Below are 24,793 nucleotides of genomic sequence, written 5' to 3'. Positions count from 1 at the left end.
GCCCAGCAATTGTGTTCTCACAATTACAGGGAAACATTTACTTTCAAAGAAGAAGAAAAAAAAAAAAAAGTGTTGGTAAAAGCTTTGTACAAAATCCTTTAGGTAGTAATTTAAGAAAAAGAAGTTAGTTCCATTTAGGAAATGGAATAGCCTGCCTTTGTAGGTCCTGCTGGGCTGCTCTAAAAGACTGCTAGGCACTAGGGTCTTGATGCAATATATTGATAGATAATTATCCTGTTTTTTTTCATTATATAAGTTGAGAATAAAAAGAATCTTTATTGGTCTAAGTTTTTAGTAACTCTTTAAGCTTTCTTTAAATTTATATCAAGATTTAGTAGGTGATAAAATGGAAATCTTCAAATGGAAAATGTCTTAAGTATTTTTTCTAAAGGATCTTTACTGTTTGCATTACTGCATAATTCAGAAAAAATGTTTGGAATAAAGGTTCTGATCTTAAATCCTTCAAAGTAGTCTTTGCCAAGATAATTAGAAGTAAATGGCTTTAAATATTAATGACTTCCTGTAGTCATATTTCTTGGATCCTGAATGACATACTATTGATCTGTGTGTGATTCAGGCACTTAAACAGATGATTGTAAAACACAAATCTTATGTTTTACATGTCATAAATCATATAAACTAGAACTGACTAAAGAATTCAATTTGTAAAGTTAGTTTTAAAGTCTTCAAGTTTTGTGCTTGTAATTTTTAATGGCATTTTCTACTACACTACTACTGTCATCAGTCTTTTCTATACCACTGGAACAGCTGATATTCTCTAGAAGTTTTAAAATTTATTTTGAGAAACATTTCTGCTTGTATGGTTTTTTTTTCCTTTCAGATTTTTCTGGAATGTTTTCAAACTCCTCCACTAGTGTTGCCTCCCACTTGAATATTTTAAATTGTTTTGAACAATTGTCTTACAATACAGTGATCCTATTGTTGCAATGCACGGAGCAACAGAAAATCCTTACCTTGTGGAAGCTGTAGTCACTAAATGTTGATTAATTTTCTTTTCGGTTGTGCAATTCAGATTCAGCTGTTTCAGCAGACTCTCATCTATTAGCCAGAGACATTTCTTATTCCCACATTTTGAAGAAAAATAGTATTACAGGATGAATTCTTAAGCATTCTTTTGAAACATATCAAATTTTGACTATGCGGTGAGCCACCAAACTGTATTCATTGTGTATTACTTAAACCAGCAAAGATGGAATTTTTCTGTTTAGGATCTTGAAAGCCACTGCTGTTTAGTGTGTAGGTACCACGTCCTGGGCTGATGCTGAGCTTTCTGTGCTATCTTTGGCCACGACCAAATTTTAAGCACTTTTTAAAACCTTTATTTCCAAGGGGACTCTTTACACCAAACTTTGTCGTCTTTGTGAGTCACTGGCTCCCATTTTGTCTGCATACTGAAGACTGTTTTAAGAACTGTAAACTTTGACATGCTCAGATACTCATCTGTGTATTCTAAAAAGAAGGATTGTGTCTAATACTCTCACTGCACTCCAGAATTTGCTGTTGGAAGTAAGCATTTATAGGGTTACTCTAAAGTTCACTTTTTAAAAACTTTATGGATACCTTCCTGTTGCTGCAATACACCCATTTTCAAGGTTTGCATATTTAAAAATACAAAACTTCTGATTATTTATTACCTTAAAGTAGTCCTTTATCCTGTCTGTGCATACCTGTATATAGAAATCCTCTTAAATTAGGTTCATCCCCCTCCTTACTCTTACAGGAGGGATTTTTAGGTAGATTTCGAAATTATGTTCTTGATGCATGTCATGCACATGGAGGTTGTATTCTGTGCTTTCAATAGCTTGCATATATTTTCATTTTCAAGAAAGAGGACTGAATAAAAGTGAAACTTTTAATCTAGTTTTGCCCCTTTTGAAACTTTAGCTGAGTATTAGTGTTAGAATACATGGAACGCTTGTATCATTCTCACTGTCTCTGGACACTGCTGTAAGGATGGCTTATTTATTTGAAAGCTCTTGTTTCCTTTCAGAGAGACTTAATGGCTTTTTCACTGTCTTCCAGGTTCTCATATTAACTAATATCATGCTGGGTATTTATCTCTTTGGATCCTAATTATTTTCTGTTATCCTCAACATGGAATGGAATTCAATTAAATGATCATTTTGGAACGCAGAAAGACAATTACATTTGAAGTAATTATTTTGGATCATGTTGGAGACACCAGCCATCCTTAAAACAAAAAAAATATGAACACTGTTGGAGGAAGTCTTTGACATATATGAAACTATGCTCTTCATTCAATATATTGCCCCATTTCCGTAAGTTATAAAGTTGTACATGTTGTACTATATGTGACACAAATTGGTCGCAGATTTTTACCAGTCCCAGCGTTCTTATTCCCAGAACATGCTCTGTGAGAGCAGATTAGTTAAGAATGTTCCATCTCCATCCTCTTCCCTTCCCCAAAATCCAGTCTAATCTTCCTTGGAGAAGTAAAGTGTACAACAAATGTTTTACCTATTTTTGTGCATTTATGTAGTTTTAATAAAATACACATTTTTCTTTATATATATTTTGATGAAGACTAATGTCACTGTGCTGGGTAAGTCCACAAGTCAGGACTTGATTAGTCCTTGCTTGGTAAAATGAACCTAAATAGTTGTATATGAGTGCTGGTGCGCTGTGTGCAGTTGTTTTTTTGAATGGTCCCACTTTTTTAGTGGTTGAAATTATTTTAACATTTTTCATTATTTCTCAGCTCTTCAACTGTGGTTTTAATTGAGCACTTCATCTTACATTTGGATATGCTTGGTTTTGCATCAAGCAATGCATAGTAAAGTTTTAATTGCTTTACAATAATTTTATACAAGTTCTGCTTCTTTATTTTTGTTTCAGCAGAACCACAAGATGCAATTACAGTCTGAAATGCACAATTCTGTAGTCTGTGGCAGCATTTTGTACATTCATGGAGCATGCTGCTCCTTGGATTATCCTGAGATTTGTTTCTCTCTCATTTTTTCCAAACTTCTGCTGTCTTTCCAGAGTTACCTTTTCCTGTTTCCATTAATTTTATATGCGCAACAAGATTCTAACTTGCTTGATATAGGTTGTCAGTGAAAGTTTTAATTGCAGTTCAAGAACAAACTGCTACTGTTGAGAAAATGTTGAAACTTTCCCTGAAAAATAAAACTTTCAGGGCAATGAGAAACCTGTGAAAAAGTAACCAGCTGATCATCTTTGGCTTACTTTTTTTCTTCGTAGTTTGCAGTTGTTAGTGTTTGTTTATTTTTAAAATGGTTGTGTGTGTTATATGCCATGATTGATGTGGCAGTAAACTTCCTGTGTAAATTGAAGTCTAGAGCTGGAGATTGGAAGTGGCAGTAACCCTACATTTAAGATTGATAACAGACTTCACTGTTTGTGACTTCCTTCTTCTTGGTTGGGTTTGGGAGGTTTTTTATGAAAAAAAGTTGAGTTCTTCCTCTTAGAGTGGACTACTTTTTGAAGAACTTACGAACAGAGGTGAAAATAAAAAGGAATCATCCACTACTGAAAGGTTTTAGTTTGATGTTTGAGATGTTTGGTTTGTTTTTTTTTTTTCGAGTGGGGGGGGTGTTCTCAGTCCGAGGTGTTGATGAGGGGATATGTGTGAGAAGTTCAGTACCTGACCTAATAAAGTTTCTCGCCATGACTGTAGAGAAAGCTTGGTTGATCTAACAAAAAGTTTTTTTGAAAATTTAAATGGCTCATGTCAGTTTGTTACCCAGGCTACTAATGCTCAAAAGCAGGATGAGTTTCTTCTCCCATGGATTTTCTTTATTTGACCTTCTTAGTAGTATCTTTTGAGCCAGTAAAATGCAAATTCCTTAAAGCAAATAGGGATCTTCTTTAATCTCACTTATTCTAGTAGTTACAGGAGATTGGGTGTTTCTTGATTCGTGGAAGGAAAAAGTTTTGTAATGATCTAAAAAACCAAATTCCTGGTTATAGTGTGTAAATGTAGATATCTGTTCAGTTTTTGCACATCAGTGATACCATAAGGCACTTAACATTTTGTTGCCTGGATTTTTCTGTCAAGCAACAAGGTCACTTGGGAACTGCTGCATCTGTGACTAGATATGAGTGGGTGTCGTTTAAAATAAGCATTGAGGTCTTCCTTTCTTAAAATAATGCCTGTTCCTTACAATTCATGATAAGTAGGCTGTATAAACTTGAGTCCTATGGATTGCATAAGCTCATGTCATTCAGGGCTTGATATTCAGGAAAGTTACTCCTGCTGATAGCCTGCATGTTCTTTGTTTTTCATACTTCCACAAGCAAGAGAGAAATGTGTCTGAGCAGGTCTAAATTCTTTTGCACTTTAACATTCCTTATTTGTCAGAAAAGGGATTCCCCCCCCCCCCCCCGTTAGTAACCATTCTACAGATTGAAAAGCTTTGCTTACTGTAATCTTAAAAACCTACATTAGTGAATTAAAGGAGTCATTAAACTTGTAGGTTTTGTCTAAACTAGTGTAAGACTGGACTACCACTGCAGAGAGCTGTTTCCATTGCTATAGTTGAATGTTTCTGTTATGTCCGTTGTTTCTCAACATCAGCAATCGGGCAGAAACCATTGCAGGGACTGAGAGTGCAAAAATGTCCATTTCAGCCACAGCACTATCATAAACTGATTGAATCAATCAAAATGTGAAGCTACTGCCTATTTTTTTTGTCCTCGATATACATATACATACAGAACTGGTGTATGTAGCCAAGTCATGTTTGGCATAGATATGGTTAAACATTTTATGCATACTCTTACAAGAATAAACAGATGCTTCCTTCCACTTTCTTAGTCCATTGGGAAGCTGAACTGTGATCTGGTTCTGGTAGCAATAATTACTTGATCTGCCTTTAAATTTAAAATTTAATCTGTGATCTAACTTGTTTCTGCTGATAGCTGATTTATATTAGCTAGATGCCTGAATGATAACTTGAGTAACGTGTCTCTGGCTTGTGGCAGGATGAAAACAAAACTGTTTCTACACCTCACTTGAAAAATAGGTCTGACAGGATATCTAACAACAAAAAATAGTTATTTGCAGAGACTGAAGAGATCTCCTTTTTATCTTTGCAGAATGTTTTTTTTCAGCTTTTCATTTCAGATGCTATGTGAAGTGTACTGCGATTGTTTATAGGGCAATTTAAGCTTTCTCATAAAGCATACTCTGTTTTGACAGATTTTTCAGCATAGTCTAGGACTGAACTCCTTAATTTGTACTGACTTGCTGAGAACAGGATAAATCAATAGCATGTAGTTTGGTGCTTGAACCAGACAATGCAACCTTTATCATGTTTTTCTAGGATAGGAAATCAAAGGCACATACAGGAGTTACAGAACAGATGCTCTTAAATGAATGTTCTACAATGTCAACTAAATGACAATGAAAGAGGATGATTATCTGTAAATCTTTCAGACCATTGAATAAATTTGCCATTTTCTCTTAAAAATCTAAAATTATGTTAATAATACAAATGGTAGGTCTCCTGGGGGTGGAGGGGGAAATCCCTTAAATCACTGTGTGGAAATGCCTTGAAATACGACTGGATTGTACAAAGTAAATTGCTAAGCTCAAGTTCCTTAGTTGTCGGCCTTTTTTGCAGAGGTCTTCATAGCAAACAGACTGAAAGAATTAGAGCTTAATAAAGGGACTTCTGCCATAATTGTTTTACAGAATAACGCTGCATAGAGAGGCACGTGAAGTTACATAAGCTTATTTGACTATGTCTGAATGAACAAAGATCATGATGACCTTTAAGACTCTGATAATAGGATGGCTGGGATGGGTAGCTCGCTCTTGCATTATGAGAAGCATGCTGGTCTTAAGTAAAAACTTTAATTTATTGTAAGGAAATAAGTGTGCTCAGAATTGAATTTGTGTTAAAATTGTGTTCTCTTTGCAGTCTACAGCTTGCAGTAGCTGATCACAGGCTAGTACTGTTGTCTTTAGCCAGTCCATTTCTGTTGATAGTCTCGAGTCTGTGTTGGATTTTTTTTTTTTTTTTTTTTTTTTTTTTTAGTTCTAATTCCCCCTGCCCCCCCTTGGGAAAGTCTTCAGAATGCTGTCATAAACCTCTTCTTTTGTGTCTTTAATCAAATGTGGAAATGGCTTCAGAACTGTACTGTTTGTGAATTAGCGAACCCAGAGCAGGATTGGTGGCAGTCCATCAAATCAGTAGCTTGTAATATAAAAGCCTTTTTATGTTTTCATTACAGTTTATGAAATTTAAATATAATACCCTTAGACTTATATAAACTTGTGCCAGGGGAAGGGTAGGCAAAAATAATGTGCATATTATTGATTGTTGATCACAGGAAACAGACATGATAATGTCAGTCTGAATTTACAAAAATGGAAAGGCTTTGAGGAAGAACTAGTTAGCATCAGAAGGGAATCCCTACCACTCTTTACCTCCAGTGTTTGAAAAGGATTTTCAGTATTTCTTGGCTTATGGTTATAACATTGTATTCAAATGAGTCTTATGTTGACTTGGTAAATCTGCCTGGTCTGTAACATTTTTTCTTTCTTGTTTTTTCTACCCAGCGTCTGCAGCCTGACTGTCTTAATAGTTGAAAATATTACATATAAAGACTGATTTGATGTTCCATTCGGCATTTCCCATATTATAATCTTAACTTTTCTTTAATGTTACCTAAATTTCCATCCTATCTTTAAAATCTGGATGACAGGAGCCTCCTATTTAAAATACTATGTTTTGAAATTAAATATTTTGTTAATGTTCAAGTTCTTTCTTTTTTGTCACATCAAAATACTTGAAGTACAGAACAATGATGATACAATGTGTGAATGCGAAGAATTGTTAATGAAAATGGTGTGGTTTCCAGTTTGATGCAGTTTATTTTTGTGTTATGCTGTAGGTCTGTCAAACGGTTTTGGAGATGGAAGCAAAGAGAGAGCATTAGATGATACTCCAGGAAGAAAAGTTGAACCTCGTCGCCGCTGTGCATCAGAATCTAGTATTTCATCTAGTAACAGTCTTTTGTGTAACTCAAGGTAAAACTGTAAATCTGAAATATAAATTTGAGACTGAATATATAATTTTTCTATGTTGCTTGTGGCCCACATCGGATAAATTTTAGAAAAAAGTATATTTCAGTTTTCTCAGTTGTGTGTCAAATCTGAGACTCTCTTCAGGATTGTTAGTCTTCTTTTGTTGAATTCAGGTTATTCCAGATCCAAGTAGTTATGCTTTATACTTGACTATGCTTCTTTTGCTCTCTATAGATACATATACATGTTTGCGTGTATAGTATCTTGTTTTAATTACCTTCCTAATCCTGAACACTAAAAATGAATGTGTTTGTTTTGGTGAGGGGAGGAGAAAGGTAATTTCCAAAGCAAAGTCTTCTACACAGGGAAGGCAAATTCAGTAGCTGTGGAACTGTAGATTATCAGCCTGTGATTTGGATTACTATCTAGTTACTGTGGTGATGATAGTATCTGTAAACCAAGTATTGACCTTCTCTTTGTGAGGTCTGTCGTTATAGATAGGACTGTCAGAGCAGTCACCTCTGCCACCGTTGATAAGTACCATCACCAGTGGTGCACGTCTTCCAAAAGCACACTAATCTCTGAGTAAAAGGTAGCTGTCTCCAGTCCTGGCCTATGAGGATGGGGCATACAGGAGTATAGGGTAAATATTTTAGAGAAAAAAAGAAGGCTTTATTCATGTGTTTAAGATCAGTATTAAACTGTTTAAGGGAATGGTGTTAATGCACTCATGTCAAAGAGGCTTTCAGAAACAAAGAGAATTTAATATTGCATCTCTTGTAAATGATATATATTGAAGATTTGATCTAGAATAATTGCTGTTCAGAGTCTATGATCTCTTAAAGAAAACTCAAGTATGCAGAAAACAAATCTCCCATTTTGTGTATAGACATTCCACAACTGAAAGACTTGAATTTGTAGTGAAAACATGAAAGAGAAAATAATTGTATTTACTATGTGGTGGAACTGTTGGAGCAGAGGGAACGTGTTTTCATTTGGCGAGTATGCACTGTAACATTGGAAACAAAGCAACTTCTGTCATTTGTTCATGTATAACCTGTACAGCAGTTGAGGTGCAGTTGTTTGTCTTTTACTGATAACCAGGCAATTCTGTGCATGCAAATAATCTGCTTTTACGTTGATGTTTGTGTTTGTTACATAAAATTTGTTAGAGCTTGCTGCTCTGATTTTACTGTGTACTGATGACTTTTCAAAGTCTTGATTTATAGTGAACAATGTTAATTATCAAGTAATGGCTTTAATATTAATACTTTTCATAGTTTCAGCCTACCGAAGTGTGGTAAAGGTAAACCTGCCCTTATACGAAGACACACACTGGAAGACCGAAGTGAATTGATATCGTGCATTGAAAATGGAAACTATGCCAAAGCAGCAAGAATTGCAGCTGGTAACTATAAATAATTGTGTTCTTAATAATATTGTATAACTATAATTTATCCATTTGTTTGACAGATTCTAGCGTTCTTATTTTCACTGCTGAAATACATTAAACCTTCTGACAGTGGTGTTAATAGCATTGCAGAAACTACTGGTTTCTGCTTTTGACTCTTTAAAGACTTTGAAGAGAAAAGAATAGTACCTGAGTTTGGTTTCTGATTAGTAAGTGGTATTTAAAGTGATCAAGCAACTCTAGTAGTACAAGCAAAACTTGGCCTGAAGTACTACTTACAGTTCCATCAATATTTTTCTTTGTTGGGTATTTTGGTTTAGAGTTTACTAATCTCATATTGTTCTGCGTAAAACGTGTTGACAGACAGGTAAGACTTTGTCTGCTTTGATTCAGAAAAAATTGAAATACGAAGTGAAATTCCTAGGAATGTAGAGGATAGTTATTTCCCTAAAATTTGTTAACTTACTATGTTCTGCCGATACGTTTTCCACGTATTTCAGTATTTTATTTGCATTACAAGATTTAAGTAGGTCATCTCTTCCGTAAGAACAACTGTGTTTGTGTGATGGAGTGCTCCCACACTGAAGTTAGGCATCAGCCTTGCAGTGTCTAGCAGGCCTGTCTTTGGTTTCTGACCGTACAACTCTTCTTCCCTTCATCCTGGGTGTCCAGGACTTGTCCAGGACTCTTTCATGTCTTTCTAGTGCTTTCATCTGAGTCTTTGTTTGCCTTAGTCTGTTCTTTCCTCCCCATATTACCAGTTTTGTTTTTCTTTCTTGCAGCTAATCTGTTTTCAGCTACTGCTTCATTACTCTCAGGTTTAGTATCTTTTCTGTATGCTAATCTCTTATATAGGACTTAACCTTTTCCATTTGCTTTTCTTACTCTGTCCTGGATAGTCTTACATTTAACACTTTCCACTTGGAATTCCTGTACCTGTGTTTTCATAGCTCTGCTTGATCTGTCTTGATTCTGTCTCTGTTCTCAAGACACATTCGACAGCTGCTTACAAGGAGGATCAAATGGCATTTGATAGCATTATTTTATATATTGCTGTGTATTCTGTCTAATTTAAGCTTTTTTGGCTGCCTTCTGCACTTTGTTACCTCAATAGATCAAGAAGAGGAAATAAGTAGGAGTGAAGTGAAAACTCCTGCTCACATTCTGTGCATAACTGGATTTTTACCGTGATTTATTAGTAAAATCCCAGATTTTACAAAGAAACTTAGAGTTGTTCATTCTTGGCAAAATGTTTCAAACAGCTGCTCTGTTTGACAGAGCATATATGCTTTAGAAATAAACACAGCGCGTACAGTTATGCTGTCTTTAGGCCCAAGGAATATCTTGTTTCTAATTACAAGATGCTATCTCACAACCTATGGCATGGTATGTTGTAATACTGCAATTATGATGAGATGCAGTTTGGCACTGATTAATGGATGTAATCGCTGTAATGCACGCACACTGAAATATGTTAGTTCAAATGCAAACAATATTACAAGAGTGCTATTGAAATCACAAAGCCAAATGTGCACGTTAGGGCATGCTGGTTTTTGTAATACTGCTGCCACATTCAGCATTTTTGACTTGTGAGACTGAGGTATGCTATGTCCACTCAGTGTAGTGGACAAGTTAAGACTGTTATGGAAAAATATGTTCTACATTGAAATATAAAGATTATATTGAGATATAAATGCAGAGCATGAATTAAAGTTTCAAAAGTGACTCAGAATTCTGTCTAACTTTTGGGGCTTGGACTTGTAGGCTTGATAGGGTTTTCTTGGTTTTCAGGTGGAATTATCTGTATGTAATAGCTTGTTGTCCTTGGTGTGCAAGAGCACTGGAAGATGAATAGACACATGGTTTTCATTAATAGCTGCTCTATACAGATATGTGCTTGGGATTGTAGGTCTTTGATTCCTTTATAAGGCCAGGAACTTGCTGTGCTGAAGTGGTTATGTATTATTCTGCTTGTCCCTCCTGAAACCTTGCGCAAGCTTTTGCCTGGCTATTCCTTGTTCCTGATCCAAGATTTTTATCTAGCTCTCCTGTTCCCAGGCGCTCTCATGCTTTTTGTCCAGTTTTCAATTCTTTGTCCCTATCTTTGTCCAGTCAGTTGATCCACCTTCTGGACAGATATCTTTATTTTCCCCCTCAGTAAATCTTAGTGACGGTATTTTTTCCAGCAGTGTCTAGATGCTGTATGCTGTCTTTCCCTTCAGTCACATCAGACTGGTGAGCAACAGTGGGCAGGGGACAGGTTGTAGGGGAGTGTTTTGCTGCATTTGACTCAAATAGCTTTTCCCTCTTTATGGTCTTAATTTCAACAGGTAACATTGACAGCAGAGAGGACACTTTGTCCAGCCATGAGTTACACAGTGAAAGGAAAGAAGGAAAGTCTTGATTTGTCATTTGTGCTAAAGAATGATCCATCTATGATGCAGATATCACAGTTACCTCTTAGGTGGCACTAGTTTTGGAGCTTAAGTATGCTCAGTGACAGTGGATTTGTGTACAGACTTAGGTGTTAAAATCAATTTCCTTTATGTAATTAAAACACAAAACAGAAGAAAACACCACTGTGCACTATTAACTGGGTCGTCTTTCAGTAAAGTAGACTTTCCTGTTTGTGGCTAAAGTTTCTGGTTTAAAATAAAATTGGGTATGAAGAGCTCGCATTCCTTGCTGAAAGCTATGCAGATACTGGGTTTTGAAGTTCTTAACTGTCTTTGAAGACAGAAGTGCCTTAAAGTTTTGAGGCTTGTGACTCTGGCACCTAATGGATGTTTTGCTCAACTTCCCACAAAAAATTAAATGCATTGACTTTATTATGAGAATGATACTGAAAAAACCAGTACTTCTTAAAAAAACTATTATAATAAGTAAAAAGTCTGTAAGAGGAGGAAAAATGTAACAAGATATCCTTATCTTTATCCTGAACTGTGCAGGATCTTAAGTCTGGTTTGTGGTATTTCAGTGCTGTTGGTTTTCAGCTAGTGGATGTACTGTTACTTAAAATCTTTAGCAGTACATTGTCCTGACTGCTAACTTAAATTTGTTGTCTCTCATAGCTTGAGGAATAAAGAGTTATGTTGTAAAAGAAAACTGGTAACTGTATGTGCTAGTGTAGTAACCCCCTATCACCACATGGAATAAATTCTGACCAGGAAGAATTCTGAGACTCTTCCCTACTGTGTATACATACATCTGAGAACTCTCTGAGGGAATCTGTCTGTGTGTGTCCTGTCAGATTATGTAGGACCTTCTACTCAACATTAAAATACCATTTTCTGTTCCATATCAACTCTGCAGCTAAGAATAACGTAGGTTTCTTTTCTTTCTTGTTAGCTGCCCTGAAGAAGAGGACTTACACTGTTTTTATGTATCTTCATGACTCTAACTGGTGTGTTAATATTTAACATACTGATATCAATAGAACAAAGAAATAAAGAAGTTTGTCTAAATTGTTTTTTCTGTTGTGTTAGCATTTGCTATGATTGTTTTATTCTGAGATACTACCAAAATGGTTCATCTGGATTTAACATGTCTTTCCATAATACCCAGTATTTTCTGTATTCAGCTATACTCTTAGAAGTATAAGAATGCCTGTATGTACTATATTTGTTTATAAATCTGAAGAATATTATTATGGCTTTTAATGAGAAAGTGAAGAATGTACTAGAATGACCTCTCTAAAAATATACAGAAAGGAACAAACAAACTAGTAAATAGATTTAGTAACTGCTTTCCCAAGGTTATGTAGTTCAGTAAGAAATAGTGTAAATAAGACAAATTGTTTTCATGGTTTTGTATAATGGAATCCACTAATTAAAGATCTCTTCTGTAAAGCCCGCTGGGATTGATAGGAAAGATCCCTATCTTTCGTTTTCTTTAGGAGACGTGTTCAAGGTCTTAAAGACACTGGAAAAACTGCATTTATTTCTCTTTCTCCTATGATACTCACACATATAATGGAACATATAACAACTTTTAGTTTCGAAACCATCTAATTTCTTTGTTATGCTGTGGTAGCAAGTTTTTATGAACTTTTTCATTTTGATAACTGATGTTACCTAGTTGTGAATCTCTAAAGTTAGACTTCCCAATGAAGTATTTTCTTGAAATGTTGATACCATTATAGATTAAAAATAAATTATAATTGAATGAATTAGCCTATGGCTGAAAATTGACCTAGAATATATTGTGGAGAATGATTGGGTTTGGGTTAGTTTTTTTGTGTGCGTGTGTGATCACCTTAAACACTTTTCCCTTGCTATTTCTACTCTTACAAGGTTAGAAACCACTTTTTTCCCAGTATGTTTTTGTGATGTTGAGATAGAATTTATATCTGCATGCCACATTTCATTTTAAATAAGCATTGCCCATTGTAAATGGGAGCAGATTGGGAATAATTGAGGAATAAATTGTATTTTGGCAAGTAGAGAGCTATTCCTATTAAGTATCGCCTTATGGTTGAAAAAAAGCGCAACTGCAACCTCTGAACCATATTTTGGTAGCACGTTCCCCCATACAAGTGCCTCCTCAGCTTGTGAACTTCCATTACCTCTTCCTACTTTTTCTACCCCCAGTTTCCATCTTGAGGGGATAACTCACTGGTTTTTGCCCAGTCTCTTGACTGTATCCCTGCATGTGTAGGGGCCAGTTGTGGTTCTGGTTGACTGAAAGGCTTAAACCTATGCCATGCTTCAATCTAGTGGTGAGCAACAGAGAAGAAAACAGAGGATTCTGGTAGAAGCGATCAGTGTCATAACTCAGTTTTCTGTTATGCTTTCTCCTGAGAAGGAAAAAAAAACACCATTGCAGCTGCTTCCTTCAGCCCTGTTGGTCTTTTTGAATTTTGCTGCTGGAAAAGGGCTGGGCAGAGAGACCAAGAAGGCTGATTAAAAATAAATAAGTAAATAGAAATTACAATGCAGATTAGAATTTATGCATAAGAATAGAAAGGTACACCAGACAAGCATCGTAAGTTATCAGGTGCTAATACTACTATGGATATCCAGCATTTTGGAAACATACTGTGCAAATTGGATCTTCAGTACCATCACTTCTTTGACAGGATTGTTGTAGTCTCGAAAGAAACTGGTTATTTGGAGTACCATAATTTTATGTTTTCTTTTGAGCTTTTTCAAAGGGAAAGGATTATTAGAATTTGGCAAACGCTCTCTGAGAATTAACGTGTTTTAAGATATGCTGTTTCTGGAAGTGTCTAAAACCTTCTTTTTTATCTGTAGGCTTGGATTAAAGTACTAGTGTAATTTAAAGAGCTGTTATGAATATTACCTGCTTTTTATTAGTATGTGCATGAAAGGTGGTATTGGTATTTGGAGTCTAATGATCGTGAGATATTGATGAGGGAACATAGAACTGCAGATTTCACTGAGGTTTCATTCTTTAACATTATAATTATTATTTGTTCGCAGAAGTTGGGCATAGCAGTATGTGGATTTCAACTGATGCTGCAACATCTGTTCTTGAGCCTCTAAAAGTAGTATGGGCCAAATGCAGTGGATATCCCTCTTATCCAGCTCTGGTAAGTACACAGCTTTCTGTCAGTACGCTACTGATGATGTTTCTGGTCTGAAAATATTGGTGCATGAACTTAAGGTAATTGACAAATTCCCCTTCACGTTGAATAAAGGTGGATTATTCTGCCCTCTTTACCATGCATCCAGTTTGCAAAACTATTGCAATATCAGATGTTGAGTCAATAATCCGTACTACCCTACCCATCTTTTGAGATGTGCAATACCTGTTGTTGTGGTTTAACCCCGCTGGCAACTAAGAAACTATGCAGCTGCTCACTCGCTCCCCCCAGTGGGAGGGGGGAGACAATCAAAAGAGTGAAAATGAGAAAACTTGTGGGTTGAGATAGAGAGTTTAACAGGTAAAGCAAAAGCCACACACACAAGCAAAGCAAAACAAGGAATTCATTCACCACTTCCCATCAGCAGGCAGGTGTTCAGCCATCTCCAGGGCTCCATGACACATAATGGCTACCTGGGGAGACGAACACCATCACTCTGAACGCTCCCCTCTTCCTTCTTCCCCCAGCTTTATATGCTAAGCATGACATCATATGGTATGGAATATCCCTTTAGTCAGTTGGGGTCAGCTGTCCCGGCTGTGTCCCCTCCGAACTCCTTGTGCACCCCCAGCCTACTTGCTGGTGGGGTGGTGTGAGAGGTAGAAAAGGCCTTGATTTTGCAGGGAGAACATTGTTGATAAAGTGTTTGCCTTCAGGCATTTGGGGTTATAGAAATAGTTCATACACTGTGTCTTGATTTATACAATAGGCTGGACAGTCATGTCTGGTTTAATGTGTGTGTGCTCAGCACATCAGGAAATGTAATCATACAGAGTCAGGTGAAAACAGGTGCCCTCAGTGGGCGACTCGAACACTCTTGGGTCAGATGCTGAAAATTTGATGATTTGATTGTCTCTTGAATGGTGTTAGCACTTTAGTGTTAGATTTAAGCTGATCATGACCAAAGGGCTCCTTTTCTCCCTGCTCCTTTGTGTCTGCACTGGTGTTTCTCTGAGTGTGTGATGAGTTGATTGAGGAATTAAACCTCAGTCAAGAGAAGAAAGTTGTTCTCCTGATTTCTACAAACTCTGCACAGTGTTAACTTTCTGTTGATTTACTTCCCGTAACCGGTTTACTGTGGATTAAGATTGGTTCCAGTGTGGATGCTAGAAAAACAACAGGAGTTTGTAGGATAGGAGATGGGTGGAACAGGCATGGAGTAACATAACCCTTCTTTGGTGGAAGATGAGCACGTGATAATGCTGTGATCTGCCTACAAAGGAGCTTTCCTATTAGTTTAATGTTAGTAGCATCTTTCCCCCTTCCCCAACCTTTGTTTAGGAAGAATTTCTGACTGTAACTGCATGTTTTGCTGAAAAATGAGTCATTAAATCGGATATGCAAGATACTTGAAAGTGATTCCTGGTTTCTTTTTTTCTGTTCGGGTTTTTTGCTTGTTGAGAGGGTTATTTGCTCCAGATTTTGAATGTGGAGCTTGTATATTGCAGAAACAAATATTTATACTTTAACATAGGTTGTTTCTCTAAAGTATCTGAAAATCAAACCCACGAATTTGAGGTCAGTTAGGGCTTTTAGAAAACTTTCTCCTTTTGAAACCTGCTTGTCAGTCTGCAAAATTGTACTAAGTGAAATCCAGATGTGACTTCAAGAAGAACTGATATGGGTAAAAAATGCTGTAGAGATCGTTTTTTCAGTTAAATCTACTGGTGTGCCTCCACTATGCCTATTCAGCTTATGTCAAGAAGTTATGTAAGTGTGTAACACAAAGCCAATTTATATGCAGTGGCTGTTTAGTTTATGATTCTTTTCCCATTAACTTTATTTGTAATACCTCCTTAAAATAAATGATGTAATTGAAAAAATAAGAACTATCCTTTCTTCTCTTTTTGTAGATCATTGACCCCAAGATGCCTCGTGTTGCTGGCCATCACAACGGTGTTACTATACCAGTGCCACCTCTGGATGTACTGAAAATTGGAGAACAAATGCAGACCAAATCAGATGAGAAGCTATTCTTAGTACTATTTTTTGACAATAAAAGAAGTTGGTACGTTACTGAAATGTGTTGTTTGATGCAGTGACTTAAAATCTTAGAAACCTGTACCTTTATTCTAAAAGAAAATGGAAGCATTATCTTTCCATGGATATCATTCCTATGGAAATATCAACTGTAATGTTAAAATTTCGTATTTGAGTCTATTCTTGGACCAAAGTATATCATCCCTGAAAGATACTTTTTTATGGTCAGTTTGGAAGAAAATAACCTAGGTTGTTAAATAGTCTTTTAGTGTGATTTACAAGCTGGTTTCATTTATTGACCTGATAAAATTGTTTCTTTGGCTAAACAGATTTTTTTAAAGGGTAATAATCTTCAGTATTTATCTGTATCAGTCTTCATCTCATTGCTTTCCGAATGACAACACTTCCCCTGCCCCGCACCCCCCTCCCCCCCTTCCCCCCCCCCCCCCCCCCCCCGCTCAAGTGCATTTTCTTGAAATCTTTAACCTCTCTAGTTAAATGCTTTATTAACACTCTCATTTGAAGTTCTAGGCCCTTTCTAAATGTTTTTTATGAAACTTTCCCTTTTTCCATTTCTTTCAGTATCAGCAATATGCTCTGTGGAGCCTGAAGGGATAATTCATGCAATAAAACATTCTTTTCCCCTTCCACTAGCTTTTTTTTTTCCTCGCTTTTTTTTCCCCACTTTTTTTTTAGGTTTTTTGTTTGTTTAGTATTTTTGTTTGGGTGGGTGGTTTGGTTTTTTTTCTTGCAGATGCAGAAACATTTGATCTACCTCTCTCTCTCTTCCTTTCATCAAATTATGTATTTCTTTCCTGTGTTGTTCTTAATCCCTCTCCTTTCCAGGCTTCCACATAGGTCAAGCTAGCTTTAAGTCTTTTTATATCTCAATTTTACTCTTGAATTTGCTTACACTTTCAGATACCAGTGTTGTCTTTAGCTGATTATATGTGATGTCTGGAAGTGCTGCCATTCTCCTGACTCTCTCTGTCCCAGTATACTATAGCTTAAATAACTTCTTGCCTGAAATTTAGAACTGATGTTTGCTTTTCTGTCCCCATAGATCCTTTGCATAATCACGATTCTTTGGCTTGCTTTCTCTGTTCTTCAAATTTTTTCTAAATTAATTCATACTTTTTCATGATCATCTTTGTTCAGTTGTGCAGGATTCCATCAGATCCTGCGTTCTTCTGCCTTTGTTCGTGGAGAACATCCACATTTAAACATACTCAGTATTCTGTTTCTCATTTTTCTCTTATCGGTGTCACAAGTGTCATGCATGCTCTCCCTAGCCACTTTCTTAATAATTGCTGTGATTGCTTGTTGATCGTAGGAGTCCTCTGCAGCTTAAACCTTTCTGATTCATCGCTATATGCAGGTGGTCCTAAATCTTGAAAATACTATGCAAAGCTCTCTGTATGGACAGGAAAGGCTAAATAATTTTCCAGCGCCTTTCCCCTCCCCCCTGCCATGCCCTCCAACTTTTTTTGGAAATGGTTCTTTTATCCTGATTATTTTGGCCCTCATCACTCTAACTTACTTTTGTCTCTTTTACTCCTGAACCCATGTCTATCACTTTCATTCACTTGCAGGGTATATGTCATCTTCAGTCCGTGATACCAGCTTGTCACCTATAGATTACCTTTTCAGATAGTCACATTTGTTTCTTGTCCTTTGCCACTTGCATCTGGAGGACTTGGCAAACTTTCTGTTAAAAATACCTTCTTAAAACTTGCCTCTGATCTGTATTAAAGCTGATAATGGTTAGACTGCTGTTGTCATGCTGATGTTACTATTCTTTACTGTTCCGTCTGTATCCTTGTACTGACTCTTTACATTTTTGTTTTGTTTCAGTGCGTGTGAGCAGTACAATAGGGCTGTAGTTTAGAGTGCTTTAATAAAAAATAATATTTCAAGAGACTATTCAGTTAAAATAATCTTTGAATAAAATGTTTTATGTCAGACTTTACCATCTGATTTGAGGTTGGTTCGGCTCCAAATGAACTCCCAAACTGAAGTTCTTAAACAGAAGCATGGCTTCTGCCTTTTGCAGGGTTAGAATTACAGGCTAGAGTAACATACTTTAATAGATACTCATTAGTTTACCTGTTTTTTGTTTTCTTTAACACCTGTAACATAATAAAAGAAGATTAAGATGAACATTTATGGGAATGAAGTAAAATTACTTTATGCTTTTTAATTAAATATGTAAAATACTTTAACTAGAAGAATGGGATGTAAAGCTTTTTTCATTATCACTCCTCTATGCCCAGCAATTAATGATAATCGTGGAGGTTAAATTGGGGAAGTACTGTGAATACTGAGTTAGTGGGATTTCATACTGTGGGGTAAAAGCATACTAAGCAGAACTTCCTTGATAGTTTAGCTTTCTGCATAAAGACCAAATTTAGATACCTTAAATGTCAGGCAAAAATTCATCATCCGCAAATTCCTTGTAATAATGGAAATGAAAGAATGAAGAGAAACAATACTATATCAAGTGAATCTTGAGCCATGTTCGCTGTTAGTTGCTGCTGCTTATTGTTAAACTAAACTGCATCAGTATTTCATGCTAATTTTTATTCAGTTGATACTTAGTATCAATGATTAAGTGTCATTGAATTGGAATGTATTCTCTGTTCTGTGGAAGAGACTTTCTTAAAATTTCATGTTCTAAAAATACTTCAGGCAAGTAAATACTATCTTAAAAGCAATTTTATCACTTTTTAAGATGGTAAAGCTGATCTGCTGTATGAGAAACACAGTATAGCAGCCCTGACATTTCTGGACAAACTTCTTGGTTTTATTCTATATTTAACATAGTTATTTCACCCTTTCTTACAGGCAGTGGCTTCCCAAATCCAAAATGGTTCCCCTTGGGATAGATGAGACCATAGACAAGTTAAAAATGATGGAAGGACGTAACTCAAGCATACGAAAAGCAGTAAGAATTGCTTTTGATCGTGCTATGAATCACCTGAGTAGAGTCCATGGAGAACCAGTCAGTGACTTCAGTGATATTGACTAACAGAGATTCTACCAAGGCATGAAAAATACCCCACAGACTTGAACTCTACTAACGAACCTCTTTGTCTAAAAGAATGTATTGAAGATACAACCCCTTAATTGTTGATTCAGTGGCTGAGTTCTGCAAACTTGAAATAGTTGAGCAATTCTTCTAAATCACCATTGCCATATTGATTAATGATTTTATCGTGTTGTAGTTTGGAGGATTTTCCACTAAACCTGTTAAAATGTCTTGTTCATAGTGTTCATAATTGTACATAAATGTATATTCAACACTTAACTTATTCTGATTTTAGAAGTAGTTCTTTAATTCCTCTTATAATTTTGCTGGGGAGGGAGTTGGTTTTTGTTTCCATGCGTTTTTTTTTTTTTTTTCTCTCCTTTCTTTTTGAGGTTAAGTTACCTAAGCACCATCTTCCAGCTTAAGGTGTTTAGTAGATATTAAAGCCTAATATCAAAATGGCATCAAATATATGTTTGCCTAAATCATATACAATATGGTGCTGCTTGTATCATTTTTTCCTTGGTCTGTAGCTTCTGAAAAAGACTTCTGAATGTTTGTGTAAATCATTGCTCTTTGCACAAAGTACCACATATTTAAGATTGATGTAAATTTACAATTACAAATATGTATTTTAAGAAAGGAAGTTGCATTATTTTGGAGGGTACTTTGTGGGAAAGACATCAAGAAAAAAAATTATACTATGTACATCACTTGCAAATCACCAAAAACACTCCATTGTTGCCCAAAATAGCTTACGATTGTTTTTGTTTTAAACAAACCTGGCTTAAAGCCTTGCAAGCACATTATTTCTTTCAAAACCATATCCCATTTATCTCCCATTGATTTAATTTTGTTGATATGTGTGCCTCCCTGTGTTTTATTTATTGTAGAAAATGTATTAATTTGCTTTATAATGAAAAATAAAATTGACAAATATATTGATATGCATTTTTATACAGGCACATGAGAAGACAACTTGCTTTGGGAGAAAAATGTATTGGAAATTGTATAAAATAACTTGATGGTTTGTGTGTAATTTGATTTTTTTGTAACTTGTAATCTTCTGTTTCCAATGAGGGGATTTATGTAACTTTTAATTTAGAACACTTTGGTAGCAATAGAAACTTTGGATACATTTTTGTATGGTACATGTGATGTATATAGAATTAGTACTTTATTTTTATTTTTAAGAAGTAAAGCATTATGTTTGGGCAGGGGGAAGAAGGAGGGTGGGTTTCCAGAACTGCATTTTTATATTAAAAAGAAAAAAAATAAAGTCAAGATATTGATTGTTGTAGCTACTTTATTCCTACCTTCACTGAGATACTGAATTTGTAACAATGAAAATGGCAAGGTATGTTTGCAATGTGATTTATAATGACTCCATTATTTATAAATGCACTGTGTTTGAACTCTTTTGCAGTGATATCTTAAATACTGTACCAAGTTATATAATATGAAACACCAAATAATGCATATGAATGCACGAAGTATTTATGCCCAGCTTTTTTATAAAGGATTAGCAAATACAGCAAAACCAATACTTTTTAAATCTTTTTTTAAAACTTCATTGAATAGCATACTTCATTGTTAAACCTGCTTGAATCTTTATTTTAAAGGGACAATTACTTTTTAAATAGTTTTTAATGTTTTTATTCTCTATCGTTTGTAATACCCCCTTAGAAGCTTGAAATAAAATTTCTTTCTCAACTGTTAATTTTGTCCTGAATTCAGCCCCTGAGATTTTGCTGTAGTGCCCATTTTCTTACTCCGTGACTGAGCTGTACAGAGGTGCTAGTTCAAGAAAGAACCTGACTCTTTTCTCGCTGTGGCATGCAGTGTCATCCTTACTGAGCCTTCTGCATGGTAGGTATTCTACTTAGGCTACACTAGCTGAGACCAGTCACCTATAGTTGACTCTAATAATTACAAAGATAATTTGATAAGTTTCACAAATGATCAAGTAAATAGTTTTCTCAGTCTTGACAGTAAGCGGAGCTTTAGGGGGAGTAGTGATGGCAGGTTATCCTGTAAGGGCTGTCATTGAGGTGCGCGGCTGTGGTAGAAACAACAGCCACATCAGATAGGGAAAAAAAAAAAATGGGGGTTTTGCCTTAAATAGAACTTGTGTGTAATGACTTGAAGGATCTGCCACGTAACCATGCTCACCTTTGAAGGGAATGGAACTTAATTTGTGCAATATTGCGGCAGTAGAATCACTTGCAGTCTTAGGACTGCCTGTTAAGAGTCTTCAAAAAAAAGCAGCCTGCATCAGAGTGTGTTTCAGACTTGTTTCACTAAATATACTCAAATTTGGTGTGTGTGAAACTGGGTAATGATTCACAGCCTCATTCTGGCAAGCAGAGAAAATGCTTGGTGGTTTGGTTGGTTTTTTTTTAATGTCGGAGCTTGGAAAGCTGAAATTGCAGTTACAATAGGAATAGCAAGATGATAATTTGGTACTTGTAAGATAAGAATTTTGATACCTGTAAAATATGAAGTCCCAGTTGGAAAAAAAAAAAAAAGATACAGTTGCAAAATGATTGATTAGAAGGCTTCCCAAGTTCTCGGCTGCTTCTGATGGTAGCAACATTGGAAGGGGAAAAAAGAGCTTTTTTTTTTTTTTTTTTCCAAAACAAGCTGAGCATTAATTTAATTATTCTGTAACATTGTTTAATCACATCTTCAGTGAAAGCTTTAGTTTGAATTTTGCTCAGGCTTCCAAGTTTCATTGTCTGGTGTTTATCTGCAGAGACAGCTGCGTCAGTTCTTGGAGAAGGTCACTTTGCTGCATTGATCTTGCAGGTGTCTGCACTGAAGAGAAGTCTGAGCTGGAAAACTTTACAGATTAAAAGAGGCCCGTTAAGCATCCTGACGAACCACACTGTGTATTTTGATGAAACGAGCATGAGGTTTGCAGTGGTGGCCGCGGCTGTTACCGTGCTCTCTCACGCTGAAGTCAAGTATCGTCCAGTGGCTCTGCAGACTGGGTTAAAGTCTAAAATAATTCCTGTCTTCAGTGTGGCTTGTGTGTTTTTAAGGTATTTCATACCTATTTAGGAAAGGAAGTCCGGACTCCTAAACAGCTTTATTTCCAAATTCTAGGGCCTAACTGGGTACAGTAGTCAGATGAATACGTGCATATCAAAGTGTGCTTCACTACATTTTAGACCAAGTTCTATGACACATTAATAACTGTAACATTGTAATAGAGTGGAAATCAGTATTTTAGTGGAGGGGGGGACAAAAAGGGAACACCACATTGTATCTTACTGATTTCTTGGGGAGCGTGAAAGCAGTAAATACAGGGTGTAGATCTGCATATTCACCACTCCATTCTGGTAGGATCATTTCCTGCTAATAGTGTGAGAATCCTGGATCAGAAGCTGGAACTAAGTTAAAATTTATTTTCTCTTGTATTAAAATGTGAGAAATCATGTTACAAATATTTAGGGAAAAAATGTGAATAGAGAATGACCTTTTTTTAAAGAAAAAAGTTTGTTACTAAACGTGATTTTTTTTTTTCTTTTAATGTTTGTTGATGGTGATTTTGTATTTTTTACACTAGAGGGAGCAATACACACAGACCATCATCATTCACAAAATTAATATTTTCAAAATGCTATTGAAACTTTTTACTGGTAAACAGTCTTTTCTGCTTCTAGTATTTGTAGTCCATCAAAACTAGTTTTCTCTGATGTTCTTCCTGCAAGTTGGCTGCTTTGGGAATGCTTATTTTTATCTGTAGAGCCAGCACATAAAACAACAACTCTGGATTTTCTGGTTCTCTTTGTGTCTAATTGCTAGTGACAGGCGAGTTACTTTTTACACTGTTTTATATAGTTGTTGGTTTTCTTTTCACAGGTGTACTGCTATGGGTGTGTTCTATAGCATTATAAACAGAAAATTACTCAGAGCTAGTAACACAGTGCAAGAAAAACACACACACAGCAACCCCCAACAAAAATATTCCAGTTTGGAGATGAGACAATTGGTCTGTCCTGCGGGCTGCTGAAGGAAGGTTGTTTTGGGGATGTTCACAGGGGAAAGAAAGAAACTTAGCTCTGAGGTGTGATTGTGTGGGTACAGGTGGTTATCTGCAGAAGAAAACCACTTTCTTTTTGCCCTGTAAGTCTGTAACACAAATAGAGCAGTGAAATGTAAATGGAGAAAGCATTCACTGCCTGCATTCTGCTTAGCACCTTTTGGTTTTCTTGTTTACATTTTTGTGTATCAACATTCAGTTATGCTGACTTACCTGGTTTATCGGTTCTTCCATGAGAGACTTATTTCCTCTTAATCTTCTCTTATATGGTAGAAAAAGAGTAAATTCAAGCTAATGCAAGTTTATAAAGTTGAAAATATTCTTTTGGAATAGCATGAAATTGGTAAGTATTGGTATTTGATGGGAGGGGGCTGTAAATTTATTTTTATCTGCCTACTTTATTCAGTAGTTTTCATCATGAACTCATGAAGGACTTTGGGGCTTCCTAAAGAACAGAAGTGCTGAAGGAGTGCCCTCATTTAAAAAGGGGGATTTGGAGCATTGTCCACCAGCGTTCCTGAAGATAAAGCCACTGCAAGGACATGGTGAGAGAAGCAATGGTGGCTGGGTTTTGGTGGAAAGGTAATAGCTGAGAGGTGGGTAGAGAGAGGGCAAAAGTACTTTCCTACTTAGATAGAAATTATGTGGATTTATAAGCAGTTAAAGGATATGGACAACATAAATATTTTTGAATTAACTAAAAATTATTGTGTAGGGTAGGATAACAGTCCTAATGGTGGGTAAAAGGAGAGGTAATAGTTGGAATTATGCTTGACCTCACCAATGCTTTTGATATTCTTAATCATATTTTCTTAGGGAAACAAGAAAAATATCACCTAGAACAAACGATTTTCAAAAACTGCCAACAGTTCACAAAGTAGTTGTCAATGGTTTGATGTGAAACTGGGGGAACACTTTCAACAGTCTGCCTTTTGGGTCTGCACATCTCTAGTGACCAGTATTGAATACTTTCATGCCAAATACCACTGCAAAACTCTGAAATACTTGTCTAGATTTTTTGTGTGTTTATCTACATCTATGTTTTGAATGAGCTTTTATTTTGCTTTAGTAGTTCTTTGGCTCATACTTCGCTTCCTACTTGGTGTGACTTTTCTATTTATGACATGTAAGTCCCAGAATTAGTTTCTTTACAGACTGACATGCAGACTTCACTGAACTAGCCATAAAATGTCATGCTTGAATGCCAGTAGGGGTTTTTTTTCCCCAGCACAGAGGGAACTTGGAATTCAAGAGATGTTATTTGTCAAAACAAGGACAAGATGATGCATTTGGGCAGCAGTTCCTTTAGAAAGTAAACACAAGACCTGTTGTGTTGTTGGTTTGGGTTTGGGTTTTTTGTTGGTTTTTTTCTTTTCAGTGGAAATTGCTGTCTGTGCACAAGGAAAATGGCTCTTACAAGATAAACAGAAAGCAAGCAAAACTACAGTCAGGTTGAACATGATCTTAACGGGCAATCTAAATTTTATGCCGTTTCTGTAACTGCCATATTTATGATGGTGAAACTGAGTAGTCCTTAATTCGTACATGTTAGAAGAAAAGTGAAATTGAAGTTACTCCTCCACACTTCTGCCAGATGATGATCATGGGGAGAATGTATACAAGATGCTGATAAGACACTGATGAACCATGAAGATCAATTTTTCAGATCAACTTCATCAAATAAT

The 24,793-nt window shown here is 36.1% G+C and overlaps 1 protein-coding gene across 12 annotated transcripts in view; it reads left to right on the top strand.

The window, feature by feature from the left end:
* Positions 1-20,775, top strand: part of BRD1 (bromodomain containing 1) — a 76,067-nt gene extending 55,292 nt beyond the window's left edge. For 11 of the 12 annotated variants that reach the window (XM_075742486.1, XM_075742445.1, XM_075742435.1 and 8 more), the window contains 5 exons: positions 6,904-7,039; positions 8,317-8,444; positions 13,889-13,998; positions 15,906-16,060; positions 18,877-20,775. In XM_075742486.1, coding sequence (XP_075598601.1) covers positions 6,904-7,039; positions 8,317-8,444; positions 13,889-13,998; positions 15,906-16,060; positions 18,877-19,060 — 713 coding nt within the window. In that variant the 3' untranslated portion in view covers positions 19,061-20,775. Of the gene's footprint in view, positions 1-2,043; positions 2,253-6,903; positions 7,040-8,316; positions 8,445-13,888; positions 13,999-15,905; positions 16,061-18,876 lie in introns of those variants that run through there. The other variant, XM_075742533.1, reaches the window with a different exon arrangement.
* The last annotated feature ends 4,018 nt before the right edge of the window (positions 20,776-24,793 follow it).

The sequence above is a fragment of the Balearica regulorum genome, chromosome 1 (assembly GCF_011004875.1).
Source record: "Balearica regulorum gibbericeps isolate bBalReg1 chromosome 1, bBalReg1.pri, whole genome shotgun sequence".
Lineage (NCBI taxonomy): Eukaryota > Metazoa > Chordata > Aves > Gruiformes > Gruidae > Balearica > Balearica regulorum.
Note: the sequence above shows the minus strand (reverse complement) of the source record. Positions and strands in the feature narration are given on the sequence as shown.